The 23,305-nt window shown below is 33.3% G+C and overlaps 1 protein-coding gene across 1 annotated transcript in view; it reads right to left on the bottom strand.

Moving 5' to 3' along the window:
* LOC126880400 (photoreceptor-specific nuclear receptor) overlaps positions 1 to 23,305 on the bottom strand; it is a 171,868-nt gene that overhangs the window by 13,081 nt on the left and 135,482 nt on the right. The window contains exon 6 of the mRNA XM_050644238.1: positions 3,832 to 4,061. Coding sequence (XP_050500195.1) covers positions 3,832 to 4,061 — 230 coding nt within the window. The remainder of the gene's footprint in view (positions 1 to 3,831; positions 4,062 to 23,305) is intronic.

The raw sequence follows: 23,305 nt of genomic DNA, 5'->3' as shown, positions 1-23,305 counted from the left end.
GAAACACAGACATACTTACAATCATTTAATTTACTTCGACGACCGGTTTCGATCTCCACAATATACAGATCATTTTCATGTCGGCGTTACAAGTGATTAAATGATACCGTTACAAGGGATGATTTGTAAGTTCATCAGTAGCATGGTTAAACGTCCAGATTATGCTAGTAGGATAACTAGGTGAAGGAATGGGTAGGCGGACATGCTTCGTAGGTCAAAACACAGTGTATTGGAATGGATCCTGAAGGCAGATGTGTAATGTGAAACAAAAGATAGATGTATTAGTTATGAGAAAGACAACGTTCGGATGGAACTGTTCGTAAATGCAGCTAAAGTGGTAATGTTAACTCTGTGTATGCACTTGTACGATTGTAAAGGTCTTTGCTCTTAGGTGTTTTGAGCTGAGGGCAAAGGTCGAAGTAAGGAAAAGACAAATAGGAATCAATTGTTAGATTGTATTATTGTTCCCAATCAAAGGACTAAGGGATGTCAGTTAGTTTGTATCACTGTAGGTGCCTGACACTAGACAATCTTTTAGATGTAGAGAAATACAGAAAAATTAATTAATTAGATAAAGGGAAGGTCAAGTTACAATATTGGTTAAAAACGGGAAATTAATAAAGGTGCTCTGAAAAGGGGGGGGGGGTTGTTTAAGCTATTTGATGATGGTGTATGTTCAGAAAAAAAGTAATGAATTAATAATTACAGGGTGCAGGCAATTACATTGAGAAATTTAAAATAAATACATAAATTAACATAATACAAAACACATAGGATTTATCACAACTACACAGACGAGACAACACAAGGATAAATCAAACCTCAATAGACTAGCAGGATGTCTTAATGATACTATACGGCGAAACCGACCTATTAACACTAAAGTGTAGTCAAGAATTTATAAAGCCAGAGTAAGCCCAATAATGACGTATGCATCAGAAGCTAGACCCAATACAGCCACAACACAAAGACTACTGGAAACGGCAGAGATAAGAGTACTGAGAAGAATTACAGGAAATACACTGAGAGATCGAAAGAGGAACGAAGATATTAGAAGACAATATAACGTACAGTGTATAAACGAATGAACACTTAATAGAAAAAAAATGGAATAACCACATAAGCAGAATGGGGGAGACAGGTGTGGTCAAAATAGCAAGAGATAAATCAAAAATTGGTAGAAGAAGAATCCGCTGACCGCGCAAAATATGGAGTGACAACCTTCCATAAAGGCATCAATCCGCCAGTGAGAAATCAGAATTGCTTATAAAGAGGAAGAAGAAGAAGTAGTTCATTTATCATCTGTTTGCTTTCATTCCTGCTGTACCTGAATTGATTTCAAACGCAAGAAATCTTCTGATCTTCGGATTTGATTCGTTTGAAGATTATTGCTTTGCAGACTAATGTAAATAGTTACTTTGTAACTAAATCGTTCGAAAATTGATCCTAAAGCTGGTTCAGCTTTATAGAAAAGAGGGGCGGATACATTGAATTTTATAAGTGTTATATATGTTACAGTTCAAGTTGAAGTTGAACTTTTACTATTTGAAGTTGACTCTTCCTAACTCTTGTTAGTAAAAGTAGATTATACAATTTATACGAGTATAATCTCACGTGCATTTTTGATGAGTGTGCGTCTCTTTGTTTTGACCGTTTCAACTACTTATTAGTAACCGTCTGTAACCGACGCTGTAACGCCGCCCCCGTTAGGTAAATTATTCTGATTCGATTTTTTTGCACAAACTTACTCAAACAAATACATCTTTATAACAAATACACAGTGTCAGGCGGTACTGCGGTCGAAAAATTGTTTAACCAATTTTTGTTAACCAAATTCACAAAAATAATTCTTATCTACTCTACCTCATATTATGTATAAGTTTTTATTGTGTGAAAATTGTAAATATAGATTAGCAGTACATAAAGGGTTTAAAGTGTGCCTGAAGTAATAATGTATTTTAAATGGGATTTACTTTTTCGCACTGTTTTTTAGCACACTTTCATATAATCAAATATCCTTAACTTTCGCCTTGTCATGGTGATGACATGTGAGCAATAAATTACAAAAAAAGTTTTGACAGTTTTGTGGTTTGACAGAAGTTTGAATTTTTAAATGTCAAAGTTCTAAAAAATTGTAAAATAGGAATGTATTCCAGTGACGAAGAGTTGCAGTTTTTTTATTTGTTTTTTGGTAGATAAAATATTGTATGAAACTGTGCGTGAAGTACTTTTTGCGCACTTAGGCGATGTATAGCACTCGGGCCGCTCGTGCTCTAAACATCGCGTGCGTGCGCAAAAAGCATACTTGACGAACTGTTTTATAAATAACTAAGTATTTCACTCCGGACTAATTTTTTTAGATTATTTTGGTCATTCGGAGCAAAAAAGGTCTCTTGTGATTTTTCTTTAAAATTGGTAGTTTTCGAGTTATACGCGATTTAAAATTTGAAAAATGCGAAATAACCATTTTTAAGGCTTAATAACTCGATTAAAAACTATTATTATGAAAGTCATAAAGTCACCTAATCAAAGTTTAAAGCCCCCCCCCCCCCTACAAGATCCTGAAGAAATTTTTGTCATTATTTTATTACTAAGCTGTTATTTTTAATTATCAACAATGAGCGCTAAAAGTGTATTGAGGCGGCCGTCAATGTGAGTGCGAGTAAGATCCTCCATTCCGACCGTCCAATGGTGCATCTCAGTCGCACTCACATTGACAGCCGCCTCAATACGCTCCTAGCGCTCATTGTTAATAATTAAAAATAACAGCTTAGTAATACAATAATGACAAATATTTCTTCAGTACCTTGTAGGGGGGTCGTTAAAATTTGATTTGGTGACTTTCTGACTTTCATAATAATAATTTTTAACTGAGTTATTAAGCCTTGACAATGGTCATTTTCGCATTTTTCAAATTTTAAATCTCGTATAACTCGAGAACAATAAATTTTACAGAAAAATAACAAAAGACCTCTTTTGCTCCGAATGACCCAAATTAATGATGTAAAAAAATGTCCGAAGTGAATTTTTTTTGCGAATTTGTAAAAAAGAATTGTTTAAACCATTTTTCGATTACGGTACCACCTGACACCCTGTGGATTCGTTATAAGAACCTCTTTTTGAGTAAGTTTGTGCAAAAAAATCGAACTGGAATAATTTACCTGACGGGGGCGACGATACAGCCTGAACTATAAATATCACGATTTGAACATAATACATATTATACAGTAAAATTTAATTTCTAGAATCGGTTGTTTGTGTGAATTAACTTTTACTAAATGGCATTGGGAAGAGTATACTTTAACTAGTTGGAGTCTACTTTTACTAGTAAATGTTGAATAAAAATCTTCATTTTATATTTATAATCAACTTTTACTAAAACCAGCCGTTTGAGTCGACTCGAACTAGGAAAAGTCAACTTCAACTGGATAATCAACTTGAACTGTAACATATATACATATAAGCTGTAGTTTCGTGTTGCAACGAAATTAAAAATGGTTATTCATTTTTGACATAAAATTTTGTTAATGGCGTGGGTTTTCTTCGCCCAACCATTACGGCTGAAGAGAAGTAATTGAATGGTTGTAGCAGTTGTAGTGAAAGTAATAGTTAGGTGAAAAAAAACCACGCCATGAACAAAATTTTATGTGTTTCTAATCTTTGAGTGGCTGCTTTACATGTTTTTCTTTTTTCCTGCTCCGGAAAAGTGCTTTCCTGAGTGCTACTCAGTTGCGTAGTCGGTTTATTATCTAAAAAGCCCATTCTCGAAGAAAGTACGACATATAAAAATCAACTGTGAAATAAAATAAAAAATTACACTAAAAATCTTACTTGATCTCTAAACGGTAAACTAGCAAAACTAGGTAGGTTTTTGGCCCACTTTACAGCCATAAATAGTAGCCTGGCGGATGTTTCATAAATTGTTTCATGTGTAGAAGGGTAAAGTCCTGATGCTAATGATGCTGGTTGAGGTTCTGGTCGTAAAGGACCACTACTAGATGAGACTCCGCATACGGATGTTGGTGTTTCATCCTCTTCATTTGTTACGTCTATACTTTCCTCTGTACAAAAAAAAATACTCAAATATGTATATGGTAACGTTATTAATATTTAATAAAAACTTTACTTTTTCTATACAGGGTGTTTCAGAAAAAGGTAACACCGTCTCTAGGATAGGTAAAACACTGAAAAATAATTGGGGTTTGTTTAGTAAACAATTTTTGTAATGCCATCAGATTTCAAAATACAGGACTTTAAAGAAAAAAAAATTTACACAGTTTTTACGATATTGCCGAAACTACTAGCAAACATTGTAATGACATTTGGTGGTTTTTAAGAGATAGTTATTGTGCATTTTTTGTCATACAATCAAGAATTTTATCTTAGAGACGGTGTTACCTTTTTATGAAATCCACAGAGAACGGCAGTTCTCACCAATGGCGCACAACACCCCTACAAGCGACACTATATATACACGAAATTTTCGATTTTCTAAACCTGACTGAATGGAAAATTGGGCCACATCCCATCTTAAAGTTTACGAAAAGACTCGTCCATCCATATGTTACTTCTCCATTTTGGTCCAAGGGTGTGGAATTTACGGCCCTTCCCATTTAAAGCCTGTTTTTCGTTCTCGTCCCCAAAACTCCCAAAAATTTCAAAAATGTAAGCCCGACCTTTGCGGCTTCTGATAGCATAGATCATTACCTTTCCAACGCATGTTTAATTTTGAAAATCGGTTGTACCATCCAAAAGTTATCGAGCTCAGAAATATGACTCAATTTTTATTTAAAAAATGGAAAATGTTTGTGGATATGTATGTTTGTATGTATGTATGTATGTGGAAAAGTTAAACCGATCTGAATTTTTTTTCTGTGTTTCAAGAGGGTGTGAGGGCCGATTCAGAACCGGTCTAATTTTTGACTTCTGACTACCGGTAAGTTAGCTAGAGGACTAAGTAGATACAAAATAGCATATTTTTTGGGCGTATATATCTTAGGTTCAAGAAAAGACAGGAAAACCGCAAATACACCAAATTAATAGGGTTGAGTTAAGCTTTCAAATAGCCCTTAAGCGATCAAGCTGAGACATACGCACTGCTCACCATAGCCAAAAAACTGAAAAATTAAACTTTGAAAATTTTGGTTTTTCGACAATTACTCAAAATTTCAACCTACGAATTGCGCCAATAACTGAGCGTTTGTAGAAGGACTCAGAACGCGTCTAACGGTGTATACCTTATATCTGGGAAAATTCGAATTTTTAAGTTATAGGGTTCATAAGTATGATCAAATCTATTTCTTATGGGAAAAACGGTTTTTCAAGCTCAATAATTCCTGTAATACGTTCAGTTATCATACTCGATCTTGGATGCATCAGATACTACTTGTCAATACGTTTCAAATTCATGTTTAGTGATCAACATCAGGTAAGCCGTTCAGAAATTATAGAGCTCCAAAGGTATAATTAGTCCAGGAACTGAAATTTTTCACTTCGCAATTTTTACAGAATGGATAGATTTGTTTAAAAATTTGACAATAAGTAGTGGATAGTCCAAGGATCAAAATTTATATGATGCCGAAAGACGCTTTTACCAAGGGGGTAGTTGCCACCTCATCTCGAGGGTGGAATTTTTTTTTTTATATTTTGACCGCAAATGCTGGTAAAAATATTAATTATAAACAAAAAATGTTCATTATATACATTTTTTTGATAAAATTAATAGTTTTCGATTTATTAGTTATCGAAGCTGTTAGTTTTATATCGGAAAGATTACCAGATAACGGCAGTTCTCGCCAGTGGCGCAGAAATACACCCCCCTACACGCGACACTATTATATACACGAAATTTTCAATTTTCTAAATCTGACTGAATTGAAAATTGTGCCAACTCCCATCTTCAAGTTCAGAAAAAGACTCACCCATTCATATGTCAACCATCCATTTTGGTCCAAGGGTGTCGATTTTACGGCCCTTCCTATTTAGGGTCTGTTTTTCGTTCTGGTCTCCAAAACTCCCAAAAACTTCGAAAATTTAAGTCCAACCTTTGCGGTTTCTAATAGAACTGATCATTACCTTTCCAACGCATGTCTAATTTTGAAAATCGGTTATACCATTCAAAAGTTATAGAGCTTAGAAATGTGACTCAATTTTTATTTAAAAAAGGGAAAATGTTTGTGGATATGTATTGTTGTGATCTTGATTATTGATATGAGATAATATTTTTATATGTCATTTAATTTAATCAATGCACTAATAATAATCTAATTAATTTACCAGATCACATATCAATATGTTTTCAATCTCAGGGCTTTTTATAAAATTAATTACTTACATACGTGGCTTCTAAGTATTTCTTAATGGTTCCTAATCGGGATAGGAAAGAAAAGAGTAAAATAATAACACATATGGGTTACAATTGTAATCAAAATATTGTTTATTTTATTTAAATGGCAATCACTGCTTAATATTTGCTATATCTTATTATTCTTAAACATAACATTTACAAATGGGAATCTTATTTCCTTTTGGTTTTCAATTGAAAGTTTTTATTAACATTTAACTATTAGGAGTTATTAGGAACAACTCTATTTAAGTTTGATGAAGCTTTTCTGATATTATTGATTATGTTATTCAATTTTTTATGTGGAATTTAATACGAAAAACCCATACATTCATGTCCAAACAAATGAGACTGACCTTTTCCTGGTGAACTGAAAATGTCCTCATACAAGACCCGTTTCCTGCTATCCTTGGCTGCGATCAAACCTCGTCCTGGCTTCCAGTAATGTTCTCCTTTGAAAAACTAGCTCGTATAGCTCTCGTTCCTGCGTCTGTCGTGATGCTGTGTTCTACCTTTCTCGAAACTGCTATCAGCTACCGGGACACTCTTGGCTCAAGGAGGTTCTTTTACTCTCGACCTGGCCTACTTCTCGTTCCACGATAGATACTCCACACTCACGGAACTACACCGGCTTTCTCACTCTCCGTACACTACCGTCTACCACTCGACTTCACTTCTCGACAGCTCAAAACATTCTGCTCTCTATTTGTCATTCATTCCCCTACTTTCTAAATATCCCTTCCAGATTCACAAATCAAAATTCCACCACCAACTCTCATTCGCAGTATTCCTCAAAACCAATTTTTAAACTTTCTAAATATGCTTAATGGATTTCAAAGAAAATAGTTAATTCCCATTCTAAAATTACTTTCTACTATATACAAATTTTAATGACCTATTCTCTATTTCCACTTAGTCTTATTTAGCATCGGCTAATGATCGATCCTTCCGCGAACAAACATAATTACCTATTATCGATTTCACTTGAGTCTTATTTAATCACTTCTTAAAATTAAATATAACAATTTGTTGTATACAGGTTGTTCTAAATTTATATGCCCGTGGTTGAGAAAATTGAAAATATTTTATATTAAATTGAATTTTGTCTATAATTATCAAATTTTAATTTTCATATCAAATAGAAATATAACAAATCCCCGCCTTGTATTCGATAAAATTTATCTGCATTTTTAAATAAATTTTCTCGAGGCAAAACCAACTCCCTGTATATTTCCTTACTTTAATCTACGTCTTATATCCTAACTTACTATCTACTTCATGTAATTCTGTCTTTTATTCGTGATATTTGTATACATCGTGAATATTATAAATTCCTCGGATCTTTTCCGAGTTCCTGTGCCTCAACTCATAACTATTTATCCCATTTTCATTATTCACGATATACGGGCCTTCGAAAACAGGCATCAACTTTGCGCAAATGCCCCCAGGAAGATTTGATACTCGTAATGCCCTCACGAGTACTTTTTCACCCTTTTGGAAAGTCACTGGTCTTCTTTTTCTATTTTGTTCCTGTCTTTGGATATATTTTTCGTTGCTTCGCCGTAATCTTCTCTGTACGGTTTCAATCACCTGTTGATATTCTTTTGGATCTTGGTCTTCCCATGGCCTTATCGGCAGTACACCCTTCATGATGTATTCTGGGGTCTCTTTTGTTACTGTGCTCGGAATTGTATTTAGATACCTTTCTATTTCCACCATTTTCCTGTCCCAGTGGCGATGTTGACCATCTGTTGCAATGCGAAGAAATTTCGTCACTTCCTGTATGAATCGTTCCGAAGGATTACTCTGTGGATGCCTGATGCTGACAAAATTTGTCTCTATTCCTCGTTCTCGAAGTTGTCCCCTGAAACGATCATTTCGGAAATACGTTGCATTGTCCCGTAGAATCTTTTTTGGTGTTCCTACTATGGCTATAAAATTGTCGATTTTTCTTAATATTTCTTCCCCCTTTGTGGTGCGGCAACTATATAATTTTACGTATTTTGAAAACATCCACCATTACCAGAATATGTTTGTTCCTTTTAGTGGTCATAATTAGATCGCTTAACATATCTATTGCTACAATGTCTAGTTTGTTTCGGGCTTCAATATTTTTGGCAACATTTTCGTTTTTGAAATTCCGACTCTTATACTTTTGACATACATCGCACTTCTGGGTAATTTCCTTTGCAATGCGGTAATCCTGTCGGCTGATGTAATTTTCCCTAAAAACGAGCCAAACTTTTCTGCTACCGATATGCCCATTGTCCTCATGTAATTTCTTTATTATCTTTTCGGCCAATGTCTGTGTCACTAAATATAGTTCCTTTCCGTCTATTCTCTTAAAATATATGTTATTTTCTACTTCCGCTCTTCTTTTTTCTCTTTCCTCTAGGTCTTCCTGGTTTGTCCTTATCTCATTTAACGAATATATCCCTTCTTCTTGTATTAATCTATTTAGTCCCACCTGTAGAGTAATTGTTTCCTTTTTTCCGGTGTCCTCATCCCGTGTTAGAGCGTCGGCTATTATGTTGTCTTTCCCTTTTATATATCGGAACTCAAAATCATACTCCTGTAATAATAGAATGCCTCTATGTATTCTATTATTTACTAATCTATTCTTCATGATATGTACTAAAGCTGCATGGTCTGTTTCGATTGTGAATTTTGCTCCCAATAAGTAAAACCTCAATTTGTTTACGCAATATAGTACACTGGCAAACTCCAATTCTGTAACACTATATTTTCTCTCATGTGTTTTAGTCACTCGAGATATAAAACATATCGGCACTTCTTGGTCGTTTTGTATTTGAGACAGAACTCCTGCAAATTTTTGTATGGACGCATCAGTTCGGAGTATAAAAGGTAAATTGTAAATGGGGTGGTATATTTTCGTTCCTTTTGCGAATTCTCGTTTTAATGTTTCGAAAGCTTCCTCCTGTTCTTCTTTCCAATTCCATTTTATTCCTTTTTTAAGCAATTTTATCAGAGGGATTTCCTTTTGGCTCAAATCGGGAATCAGCTTTTTAAAATAATTTATCGTGCCAAGAAAACCTCTCAATGTTTTCAAATTCGTTGGTCTTGGGTATTCATCTATGAGCTTGACTCTGTCTTCGGCTAATCTTACTGTTTTGGTGTCCAATTGAAAACCCAAATAAATGACTTCTTTTTGAAAAAATTGACATTTTTCAATGTTTAATTTCAATCCCGCTGTGTCCAATTCTTTCAGAATTATTTCTATGTGTTCCAGATGACTCTGAGTATCTTGTGAAAAAATTAATAAATCATCGATATAATGAACTATGAAATCTTCATGGCGATTCAAAATGGTATGTAGAGCTCGGACGAGTGCAGCACAAGCACTCTGCAATCCAAATGGCACTACCTTAAACCGGTAGACAATACCATCAATAGAAAAAGCGGTGTAGTTTCTACACTTTTCAGCTAACGGTATCAACCAAAAACTGTGTTTTAAGTCAATTTTCGAAAATATGTGTGACCCGGTGATTCTTCCAAAAATGGCCTCGATGTTTAGAGGTGATTCATATTGTGATACAGTGTGCTGGTTGATATTCCTGGCATCTAAACATAATCTCAATTCTCCATTGCTTTTCTTTACTATCACAATCGGGTTAACATACGGTGAATCACATCTTTCGATGATTTGATCTTCCAACATTTTATTTATTTCTTCTTTCACCTCTTGTCGATACTTGTATGGAATCGGGTAAGTCTTTGATCGAAAATTTCCCAAGTTTTTCACCTCAAATGAATGTTCGTACTTTTTCGCCACTCTGTTTTCCTCATTGATCAAATTTTCGTAGTTTCTTAACATCAACCGCAATTCTTTTTCTTTCCCTTCTCCACATATCAATTTTCTGTCTTTTTTTTCAGATTCTTCACACATGTTTACCGTGCATTCTGCATCCTCGTTTGCATATACCTCCTCTTCAAATACTACTGTTTCAATCATATTCTTTTCACTTTCATTTTTTAGCTTTATTTCTTCTTCTCCTGAGCTCGTCTCTTCTTTTGAGGAATCCCAGGTTTCCTTTGTTTCTGATACTCTCAAACTTTCTTCTTCTGGGCTCAACTCTTCTTTTGAGGAGCCACAGGTTTCATTTTCTTTTATCCTTTTCCGACCTTTTCTCCTTTTTTTTCTTTGTCCTTGCTTCGCTGCCAAATTCATTTCCACTGTTTGTTCTTTACCTGATTCGTCCGTATTTTGTTTCTCATGTTCCTTGTCCTGTTCTTTTTCTTTTTCTTCTGTTAGTTTCATCGTATTATTTTTAAAATCTATCACTACATGTTTTTCTGCCAATTCGTCAACTCCTACTATCATGTCATGTGACATATTTGGCATTATTACACATTGTAGTGCATACATATTCTTACCCAGTCGTACCATTACTCGTATGCCTTCATTTATAGTTGCCAATGTCCGTTTGTTTGCGCCCACTAAATTTACCCTAGGTATTTTGTAAATTAAATTTGTTAAGTTAACTTCTTCTATTAGTTTTCTGTTGACCAATGTTATTTCAGATCCAGTGTCTATCATAATTTTAATTGGTTTCTCGTTGATAAATCCATCCACAAATTTTAAATTAACTCCATTTTTCTTTTCGTTGTTTCCTGCCAATTTAATAAACTCCTTGGGGTGACAAAAGATTCCTGTTTGATTTTTGGTTTTTAGTGAGCGCCGTCGTGAAAAAACGCCGGTTGCTCATCGTTGTTTATATTTTCGTCATACTGTCTCTCTCCGTCATATTCATCTGTCTGGGTATTATTTACTTCTCTTCTATTTTCTCTTGGTCTGTCGGATCTGTTTCGGTTTTCTCGATATCCCTGTTCATTTTGTCTACCATTATTTCTGTTTTCTTGATTTGAGCGTGTGGTGTTTCTATTCTGGTATTCTCGATTTCTATCCTCATTCCATTGCCTATTTCTTTGTTCATAATTTCCTCTTCCGTTGTCTCTATTTTCGTTTTCCCTTCTGGGATTAAAATCTCGTCTTGTATAGTCCCTCCTATTTTGATTTCTATCTCTGTAATCTTGTGTTTCTCGGGGCCTGTAATCTTCTCGCGACCTTCTTGATTTTCTTTCTCTTAGACGTGATTCTCTTATTTGTAGGAATTGGCATAAACTATCTATGTCTTTGTAATTTTGCAATGTGATATGGTCTTCCAGCGTTTCCTCGAAATGTCTTGCAATCAGTTCGACTAATTGTTCCGATGAGTAATTATATTGTAAATGTTTTGCATTATTGTAAATTTGCAAAGCATATGTCCTTTCTGATACACCCATCCTATCATTGTATTTCCCATTTTGCAATTCCTTGTTAATTTCCAATTGTTGGACCTTTCCCCAGAAATAATTCAAAAATTTTTGTTCAAATTGTTGCCAATTGCCGAATTCTTCTTCTTTGCTATCGAACCATAGGCTTGCTTCATATTTGAGATGGTTTCTGATAGTTTCTTTTGCTGTTTCGAAATTTCCGATGTGCTGTATTTTCTTTTTCAGGCTATTTATGAACGGCACTGGGTGTAATCTTCTTACATCCCCGCCAAACCTTATCTTCACGTCATCTGTGCTATGTATAACCATTTCTCTTCTTTCTCCGACATTCTGTTGCGTCCTGTTTTCGGTGACTTGTTTTTCTATTTCTGTGATTCTTTTTTCCACTTCTTCTCTGTCTACTTGAATAGCATTTTCCAACTTATTTTCCAAATTTTCTAGTTCCTTTTTCTGGCCATTCGTTAACTCCTCCATTTTGTTTTGAATTATCATTTCTTGTTCTTTCATGTGATCTTTAATTTTCATTTCTTGCTGTTCTATCTCGTTTTTCATTGTTGTCAAACATCCTTTTATTTCCTTTTCATACTTTTCTATGCGTTCCTCTATTTTCTTATTGTTCTCTTCTATTGTTTGTTTTGTTTCCTTTTGATTGTCATCCATTTTTTGCTGTGTTTCATCCATTTTTTGATCCACTTTATCCATTTTCTTTGATGTTTCATCCATTGCTCGTTTTGCTTCATCCATTTTTTGTGACTGGAGTTGCATAAGTTGTAATAGTTTATCTATTCCTGATAATTATTGCTGTTCTGATGCCATGATTGTCGTGTCTAAAATATCTTCTTGGTCTGAATGTTCTTTTTGTTTTTTGTTGTCCTTGCTTTGGCTTCTTGTCACTGACATTTGTTTTCAAGAAGTACTGTCCCCGCCAAATATGAAATTTTACTAGTATGTTACCAAGACGACTTTTTCTCACCCAAATATTATAAATTGTCAATAAATATATCAAATGTAAATATCGTAAAAATAAAATATTAAATCAGTTATGTAAAATTTGTACCTAAAGAGATCTAAAATTTTATGTTATCAAATGTAAGTATCTCACTTTTTACCACAGGCATATAAATTTTCAAATACCGGCTTTACTCTTTCTATCCTTCAAATTTGCCACTAGAAATACTTTACAATGCCCTCCACGTTGGACGACAGTTGTTGTGATCTTGATTATTGATATGAGATAATATTTTTATATGTCATTTAATTTAATCAATGCACTAATAATAATCTAATTAATTTACCAGATCACATATCAATATGTTTTCAATCTCAGGGCTTTTTATAAAATTAATTACTTACATACGTGGCTTCTAAGTATTTCTTAATGGTTCCTAATCGGGATAGGAAAGAAAAGAGTAAAATAATAACACATATGGGTTACAATTGTAATCAAAATATTGTTTATTTTATTTAAATGGCAATCACTGCTTAATATTTGCTATATCTTATTATTCTTAAACATAACATTTACAAATGGGAATCTTATTTCCTTTTGGTTTTCAATTGAAAGTTTTTATTAACATTTAACTATTAGGAGTTATTAGGAACAACTCTATTTAAGTTTGATGAAGCTTTTCTGATATTATTGATTATGTTATTCAATTTTTTATGTGGAATTTAATACGAAAAACCCATACATTCATGTCCAAACAAATGAGACTGACCTTTTCCTGGTGAACTGAAAATGTCCTCATACAAGACCCGTTTCCTGCTATCCTTGGCTGCGATCAAACCTCGTCCTGGCTTCCAGTAATGTTCTCCTTTGAAAAACTAGCTCGTATAGCTCTCGTTCCTGCGTCTGTCGTGATGCTGTGTTCTACCTTTCTCGAAACTGCTATCAGCTACCGGGACACTCTTGGCTCAAGGAGGTTCTTTTACTCTCGACCTGGCCTACTTCTCGTTCCACGATAGATACTCCACACTCACGGAACTACACCGGCTTTCTCACTCTCCGTACACTACCGTCTACCACTCGACTTCACTTCTCGACAGCTCAAAACATTCTGCTCTCTATTTGTCATTCATTCCCCTACTTTCTAAATATCCCTTCCAGATTCACAAATCAAAATTCCACCACCAACTCTCATTCGCAGTATTCCTCAAAACCAATTTTTAAACTTTCTAAATATGCTTAATGGATTTCAAAGAAAATAGTTAATTCCCATTCTAAAATTACTTTCTACTATATACAAATTTTAATGACCTATTCTCTATTTCCACTTAGTCTTATTTAGCATCGGCTAATGATCGATCCTTCCGCGAACAAACATAATTACCTATTATCGATTTCACTTGAGTCTTATTTAATCACTTCTTAAAATTAAATATAACAATTTGTTGTATACAGGTTGTTCTAAATTTATATGCCCGTGGTTGAGAAAATTGAAAATATTTTATATTAAATTGAATTTTGTCTATAATTATCAAATTTTAATTTTCATATCAAATAGAAATATAACAGTATGTATGTGTGTTTGAAAGTTAAACCGATTTGATATTTTTTCTCTGTATTTAACGAGGGGGTCAGGACCGATTTAGAACCGGTGTATTTTGTGACTTTTAACCAACCATAAGCCAGCTATAGGACTTTGTAGGTACAAAACGGCATATTTTTTGGGGGTATATATATTCGGATCAAGAAGAGGCATGAGAACCGCAAATATATCAAATCAATAGTGTTGACTTAAGCTTTCAAATGGTGTCCAAGCCGTCAGGATCAGACATACACACGGCTCAGTATAGCCGAAAAACTGAAAAACTAAACTTTGAAAATTTTGGTTTTTCGACAATTACTCAACATTTCAACGTACGAATTGTGCCAATAACTTAGCGTTTGTATAAGGACTCAAGACGAATCTAACGATGTATACCTCATATCCGGGAAAATTCAAATTTTTAGGTTATAGTCTTCATAAATATGATAAAATCTATTTTCTGTGGGAAAAACGGTTTCGAAAGCTAAATAATTCCTGTACCTAATAGCTTCAGTTATCATACTTGACCTTAGATCCATCAGATACTACTGGTCAATACGTTTCAAACTCATGTTTACTGATCAAAATCGGTTAAGCCGTTTAGAGAAGTTATTAAGATACAAAAGTATAATCCAATTAACGATTATTCCCCAAATGGTTTATGAGTTGTAGTGGTTACGACGCTAAATTTGATCTGGCAACGGGCAATCCGACTTCATTTACCGGCCATCTCAATATATTTTTTTTTCAATCTATTTCGAATAGAAAAAAATCTAGTGTACATTCGATGGACACTAGATGATTTGGGAGATAATGCAACAAAGGTGACCATTTATAAAGCTTGACGTGTAATAGAGGAACATTGCATTCAACTTCATACATTTAATTTATAAATAACTTTGAAAAACTCCTGATACAAGAATAAAAAACCGCTAAACGCCGTAAAAATGAGTGGCGCATAAAATATTCCAGCTACAAAAGATCTGATATGAATGTTACGTGGCGCGAAAATGGATTTTCATTTGATGCAAAACAAAATTCTAGTTTTATTTTAAAAGATTTTTCCATAATATTTGCTAAATTTGAAGTAAACGCGCCACAAAAGATTTTCAAAATTCAAACTGTATCAAAGTTACTCTTTTGTGGCGCGTTTACTTCAAATTTAGCAAATATTATGGAAAAAATCTTTTAAAATAAAACTAGAATTTTGTTTTGCATCAAATGAAAATCCATTTTCGCGCCACGTAACATTCATATCAGATCTTTTGTAGCTGGAATATTTTATGCGCTACTCATTTTTACAGCGTTTAGCGGTTTTTTATTCTTGTATCCTGTATACATACATAAATTTGCTCATAGTCTTTAGTTATAATTACTTAGGCAGTAAGTCCTTAGAAAACCCAATGATGGAGCTCGCAGTATTAGGTCTGGATCCCGCGTACCAAAAAAAAGTTTATTAATAGCAAGCTGAAAATTTGTTAATAGCTTAAAGGTGTCTAGTCGGACAAACTATGATGTATGGGAATACTGGAACAGGGGAAGTTTTAATTGTGGAACGTGATTTTAATTTTGGAACGTGTAATCCTGACAAGTTTATGATTGTGAATTTGTTCTAGCAGATTGTTTTTAAGTTTATTCAATAGGAAACTTTACATACTACGGTATGCGCCAAAACAAAGGACACTGAAATCAGGAAGCCTGTGAAATATAATCGCGTCATATGAAACAAGTGACAATAGTTGTCATGATATTTTTAAACATTGTTTATTCTAACAAACTGTCAAACAGATTCGAAATGGTGCTTACAACGCAAGAAAAAATATTTATTATTGAGTATTATTTCCGCTCATACGGGAATGGACGATCAAATGGACCTAGTTTGTTAATGGTTGCCAATCAATTTCGGGAAGAGTTTCAGAAGCCTGCACCGACTAATAAGGACTTGTTAAGAGTCGTTACAAAATTTAGACGAACAGGAAGCGTTCTAACTCAACGCAAAAGCTGTACTGGTCATCCAGTTACCGTGACAACAAATGCGAATCAAGGAAGGCTATTTCAACAGGTGTTAGATTCACCAAAAAGAAGTCTCCGCAGAACATCTCTAAAAATGAATTTGAGTGAAACGTCTACCCGAAGAATGTTTAAGAATATTGGTGGTTTTCCCTATAAAATACAGATTGGGCAACACTTGACAAGACAAGACAAGAAATCAAGAGTTGTTTATTGTGCTTCAGTCTTGGCAATGGTTTATGAACAACCCCTATTTTTTTCTAATGTGTGGTTTACAGACGAATGTTACATCCATCTGAATGGATTTATCAATCGACAGACAAATTGTTTTCTTTTTGAACGACCAGAAATTATCGTAGAGAAACCTCTTCATAGTGACGCAGTGTCAGGTAATGGATTATTGGGCCCTTACTTCGTGGAAGACGAGCGTAGAAGACCCGTTACACTAAATCAAGTGCGATATAGAGAACAAATTTTGACACCATTTTTTATCGATCTCAGACAATTCTGTCGTGCCTGAAACATACAGTTGAATACCCAATGGTTCCAACAGAATGGGGCTACTTGTCATACCACGAGAGCATCCTTAGGTCTGATTCGAGAAAATTTTGAAGATCGCGTAATTTCCCGTAAAACGAATTTTCCTTACCCTTCTCATTCACCTGATCTAACAACTCTTGATGCTTACGTATGGGGTATGCTAAAACAAGCCGTTTTTACTGAAAACCCACCGGCAACTATTGATGAACTCCGTGAAAAATTTTTGACCTTTTTCAGAAGAATGCAGCAGCCTATTTTTAATAACATGCTAAGCAATCTTGTTAAGCGTTATGAGTACTGCTTGGAACGCAATGGCGAGCCCTTTGAACACATTTTGTATAGAAGCAAAACTTAAAATTTGCATTATTTGAAATGTTGTTATTTAATTTTTCATGTTTAATAAAGCTTTAGTTTTTCAGTGTCGTTTGTTTTGGCGCGTACTGTATATGAAAAAATGCTTGTCCGACAAATACGTTGGCTATTTAAGTCCGACACGTAAAACATGTCAAATGACAGGAATTATGTTGGTGGTAAATAGCAGTCTGATTTTTGCATGATAGATTAATCAAAGGTTAAAAAATCAATTGGAAATTCTGTCCGACAAAATACATGGGACGTTTTCGTAATCTGACGTTCCAAATTTTTAAACTGTTCCACAATTAAAACTTTCTCTGTTCCAGTGTTCCCGTACATCAAAGTTTGTCCGACTAGACATCGTTAAGCTATTAACAAATTTTCAGCTTGCAATTAATAAACTTTTTTTTGGTAGGTACGTGGGATCCAGGCCTATATAGAAAATATTTCATTAGCATGTTTTCTTCTCAGACAGCTGTCAGTTTCAGTCATCACATATTTTCAATTTTATGGTCATTTGTTTAAAACGCTGGTGTTGATTTAAAAACATGGAAAACAGTAAGTTCAATGGTCAGAAATGAAGTTCAATGTTGAATTCCTTTTTTTGGATGGCTTAAAAAATTGGAGAAACGTATATTGAGCTAATCCAAGAAGTTTTAGTATATTGGGAGCATTGGGAGTATATTGTGTAGCAACAGTGTAAAAGGTGTAGACAAGAAGGTGTAGAAGAAAATTGAGGTCAGAAATTGGCACCCATTCGCAGTGGACTGGAACGAGTGGCAAAACCGACTATTAGGGAAGGTGCAACTAGAGATTCTTAGATATTTTTAAATCAGTTTAATTATTATACACGGTGTAACAAAAAGGTAGGTCATAAAATAAGTCACATATTCTGGAACCAAAAATAGTTCGATTGAACCTAATTTACCTTAGTACAAATAGGCGAGCGGGAGATACCCCTATAATGACCAGGTACAGACCACGGAGGGCCGAAGGGCTAATTTTATTCATACTTTATATTTTCGAGGGTGCTGAAAACGAAAATGAGGTTTATTTTGAATTTTATGTGGGGGAACATTGTCAAAATCGCAATTTTAACCTAAAATAAAAAAAAATCACGTTTTTTGCGTTTACCTCGCTACAACTCTGTTCAATTTTAATATTTTTTTTTGAAATTTTTACAGTATATAGCTCTAACATTTCTAAAGACAACGGTACTTATTTTAAGCTTTAATTCTTATTCTGATAAAGGTTATGAATTTTTCAAAGGGAAAGGTACGGATTTGTGCATTGGCAAGTTTAATCGCAAAAGTTGAGTGACGAAATTTAAAATTTAGCCTTTAATCACGTTTATGTTAAAGTAGAGAGTACAAAGAAGTTTTCTGGAAAATTTTTTATCAAAATGTTTTATAGAAAAAAAATAGTGCAACTTTTATTATCGACATTAGAAATCCCCGATATAACGGTTATTTTTCGAGATACTGACCAAGTGTGGTGAATGGCAAATTTTGGTCCTAGATTATGTTTTTGATGGTGCTGAAAACGAAAATGAAATTTATTTTAAATTTTAGGTGGGGGAATATTGTCAAAATCGCAATTTTACCATAGAAATAAAAAAAAGTGAAATCACGTTTTTTTGCGTTTAACTCGTTACAACTCTGGTCGATTTTGATAATCTTATTAATCACTATTATGTTAAAACATAGAGTACAAAGAAGTTTTCTGGAAAGTTTTAGTTACAAATGTTAAATAGAACAAAAATTGCGTCACTTTTAATATAGACGTTATACGTCCCCAAAATAGCGCTTATTTTTCGACATACTGACCATGGGAGGTGAATGGCTAATTTTGGTCTTATTTTATGTTTTCGATGGTGCTGACAATGAAAAAGAGGTTTATTTTGAATTTTATGTGACGGAACATTGTCAAAATCGCAATTTTAACCTAAAAATGAAAAAAAAAGTGAAGTCACGAATTTTTACTTTTAACTCGCTACAACTCTGTTCCATTTTAATATTTTTTTTCTAAAATTTCTACGGCATATATTTCTTACCTTTGTGAAGACTATGCAAGTAACTGCAGTCTTTCAGTCTTTTTTTTTGTAAAAGTTATGAATTTTTAAAAATTAAAGGTGCAGATTCGCGAATTGCAGAGTTAAATCGCAAAAATTAAGTGATAAATTTTAAAATTTATCTATTTGATTACGTTTATGTTAAACCATAGAGTTCAAAGAAGTTTTATGAGGAGTTTTAGGTCTAGATGTGTTAAAAAAAAATATGGTGCAACTTTTAATTTTAAGAAAAACGTGGTTTAACTTTTTTTTTTATTTTTAGGGCAAAATAGCGATTTTGACAATTTTCTCTCACCTAAAATTTAAAATAAACTTGATTTGAAAGTAAAACCAAAATTAGCCATTCACCACCAATGATCAGTATCTCGAAAAATTAGCGTTATTTTGGGGATTTATAACGTAGATGTTAAACGTTGCACCATTTGTTTTCTATAAAACATTTTGATCCAAAACTTTCCAGAAAACTTTTTTTGTACTTATGTTTTATTTTTGAATTTGATTTAAAATCTATATTTCAAAGTTTGTCAGTCAAATTTTGCGATTAAACTTTGCAATTCACGAATCTGCACCTTGTACTTTTAAAGATTCATAACTTTTACTAGAATAAGACTAAAAGCTTAAAGCAGAAACCATTGTCTTCAAAAAAAGTGAGTGATATCTAGTGTAGAAACTTTAGAAAAAAATATTAAAACGGACCAGAGTTGTAGCGAGCTAAACTCAAAAAAACGTGATTTAATTTTTTTTATTTTTAGGGTACAATTACAATTTTGACAATATTCCCCCACTCAAAATTTAAAATAAATTTTATTTTCGTTTTCATGACGGTCAAAAACATAATCTAAGACCAAAATTAGCCATTCTCCACCCATGGTCAGTACCTCGAAAAATAAGCGTTATATTGGGCATTTCTAATGTCGACATTAAAAGTTGCACCATTTTTTTTTTCTATAAAACATTTTAATCTAAAACTTTCCAGAAAACTTATTTGTACTCTTTATTTTAATATAAACGTAATTAAAAAGCTAAATTTTAAACTTCGTCACTCAACTCTTGCAATTAAACTTTGCAATTGCACAAATCCGCACCTTTTCCTTTGAGAAATTCATAACCTTTATCAGTATAAGAATAAAAGCTTGACACAGGTAGGTACCGTTGTCTTCAGAAATATTAGAGCTATATACTGTAAAAATTTCAGAAAAAAATATTAAAACGGAACAGAGTTGTAGTGAGGTAAACGCAAAAAAAACGTGATTTCATTTTTTTTATTTTTAGGTTAAAATTGCGATTTTGACAATGTTCCCCCACATAAAATTCAAAATAAACCTCATTTTCGTTTTCAGCACCCTCGAAAATATAAAGTGTTAATAAACTTAGCCCTTCGACCCTCCGTGGTCAGTATCTCGAAAACTAAGCGCTTTTTTGAGGGTGTCCCGCTCGTGTAAAATATGTGCACATAAAAAAGTTACAGCCCATTGAAGTTACAAAATTAAAATTGATTTTTTCAAATATATCAAAAATTGTTGGATATTTTATATTAAAAATGGACATGTGGCTTTCTTATGATAGGAAAATCTTAAAAAATAACAGTGACATTTCTGCTCCACATAAAAATTGTCTGGGGGTTTTGCTCCTTTAAACCCCTCCAAATGTTTGTGTACGTTCCAATTAAATTATTATTGTGGTACCATTAGTCAAACACAATGTTTTTAAAACTTTTTTGCCTGTTAGTACTTTTTCGATAAGCTAGTTTTTATAGAGATATTTTGAACATTTGAAAAATCCAACACATATTATTTGTAAATGGTTAAAATTATAGAGACCTGATAATACTATGAAAATTTATTTATAATTTACATTTTGTTAGGTACCTACTCAAAAATTTTGAAACATATAGTAAAAAATAAGATGCATCTCTATAGGTACCTATATAAAATCAGTTTTCTATTTATTTCAAAAAAATCGATTCTCATTGCCATAGGGATGTAACTTTTTTATGTGCACATTTGTACTGAGGTAAGTTAGGTTCAATTGAACTATTTTTGGTCCCAGAATATGTGATTTAATGATGACCAACCTTTTTGTTACTTCTTGTATACATCCTATACAGGGTGAGGCAGATTAACGGCCTATTAGAAATATCTCGAGAACTAAAGGCAACGGAATCATCAAAATTGGAATCAAAGGGCTTTGAAGAGTGATTTATTTAATGAAAATATTTTCATCTATTTGCTACTTCCGGTTATACCGGAAGTTACTTATAACTTCGTTTTTTTTTAATGGGTCACCCTGCATATTTTTATATTTTTGGATTCTCCTCTATTTCTTCTTTCTTAAAACATGAGGTTTTGTAATATTATAAAAGTTAGTTTAAAATATAATGACGTTTTTTTTTATTAATTTCGTAGCAACTTTCACACCCTGAAGAATTGTAGTAGTTTGACATCAAAAACAAACTCTATTTATGTTCAAATGATTCTTAATATAGTCTAGTATTGTTAAAAATTATTATGTAGTATAGCTAAATGTTTAATTTTAGTATACAGGTTTGGTCGAAGCTCGGAGTGGGTATTTTCTGAGTTTTCTTAAATGGAGCACCCTGTAATTTTGTACACCACTGTATTGTAATGAAATGATATTTAATGGTACTTTTTAATTTCTTAAGCATTCTCTACACCAAACTGCTTTAATTTGTGAGTTATTGGTGATTCAAGCCAAACATTAATTGCCACACAAAATACGTAAAATTTTATTAGGTTGGCAGTGAAAATATTCGATGACAAATAATTTTTCGGAAATAAATAAATATTAATCTAGACTGTAAGTATTGTAATTTAATAATTTAATATTGTAATTTCATTACAATACTAAAATACAAGGTGTTCCATTTAAGAAAACTTAAAAAATACTCATTCCGAGTTTCGGCCACCTCTGTATACTAAAATTAAACCTTTAGCTATACTTATAATTTTTAACAATAGTAAACTATGTATATTAAAAAAGATTTGAACACATAAATAGAGTTTTTAATGTTAAACTACTAATTCGACAGGGTGTGAAAGTTGCTACGAAATTAATAAATAAAACGTAATTATCTTTTAAACTACCCTGTATAATATTACGAGACCTCATATTTTAAGAAAGAAGAAATCGAGGAGAATCCAAAAATGTAAAAATATACAGGATGTCCCATTTAAAAAACGAAGTTATAACCAATTTCCGGTATAACCGGAAGTAGCAAATAGATGAAAATATTTTCATTAAATAGATTGGGTTTAGACAAGAACATGGAACCATAGAGCAAGTCCATAGACTAGTAAAACATATCAGCAACGACTTTGAAAATAAGCGATATTGCTCAGCAGCGTTTCTTGACATAAGCCAAGCTTTCGATAAAGTCTGGCACAAAGGTCTACTCTATAAACTAAAAAACCTATTGCCTCATCCGTATTATGAACTTCTAAATTCTTACTTATCTGACAGATTCTTTTCAGTTAAATACCATTCAGAATATTCAAAATTACACCAAATAAAATCAGGAGTACCGCAAGGTAGCGTGTTAGGACCAATGCTGTACCAGCTTTTTACTGCAGATCTACCAACTTCAAGAACTACAATAACAGCAACCTTCGCAGATGACACTGCAATACTCGCCTCACATCATGATCCAGTAACTGCCTCAAGAAACTTACAAGCCAGCCTTAATAATATCCAAGCATGGTTAAAAAAATGGAAAATTCGAGTTAATGAGACCAAATCAACCCATGTTACCTTTACACTAAGAAGAGGTATATGTCCAGCAGTGTTATTAAATAGTCAAATGATTACTCAGAGAAATGAAGTCAAATATTTAGGTTTACATTTTGACAGAAGATTAACATGGAGAACACATATATTTACAAAACGAAAACAATTGGGTCTCAAACTAAGACAACTTTACTGGCTTATTGGCAGAAAATCACAACTAAATCTCACAAATAAGCTCTTAATATACAGAGTGTCCCAAAAGTAGTGGAACGGTCGAATATCTCGCGAACTAAACATCGGATCAAAAAACTGAAAAATACGTGTTCAATCATTTTCAAAAATTTATCCAATGACACCAAACACCAACCCCCACTACACCCCCTGGAGGTGGGGTGGAGGGTAACTTTAAAATCTCAAATG

This window comes from Diabrotica virgifera, chromosome 2 (assembly GCF_917563875.1).
Source record: "Diabrotica virgifera virgifera chromosome 2, PGI_DIABVI_V3a".
Lineage (NCBI taxonomy): Eukaryota > Metazoa > Arthropoda > Insecta > Coleoptera > Chrysomelidae > Diabrotica > Diabrotica virgifera.
The sequence above is the reverse complement of the archived record's forward strand: the minus strand, read 5'-3'. Positions and strand labels throughout refer to the sequence as shown.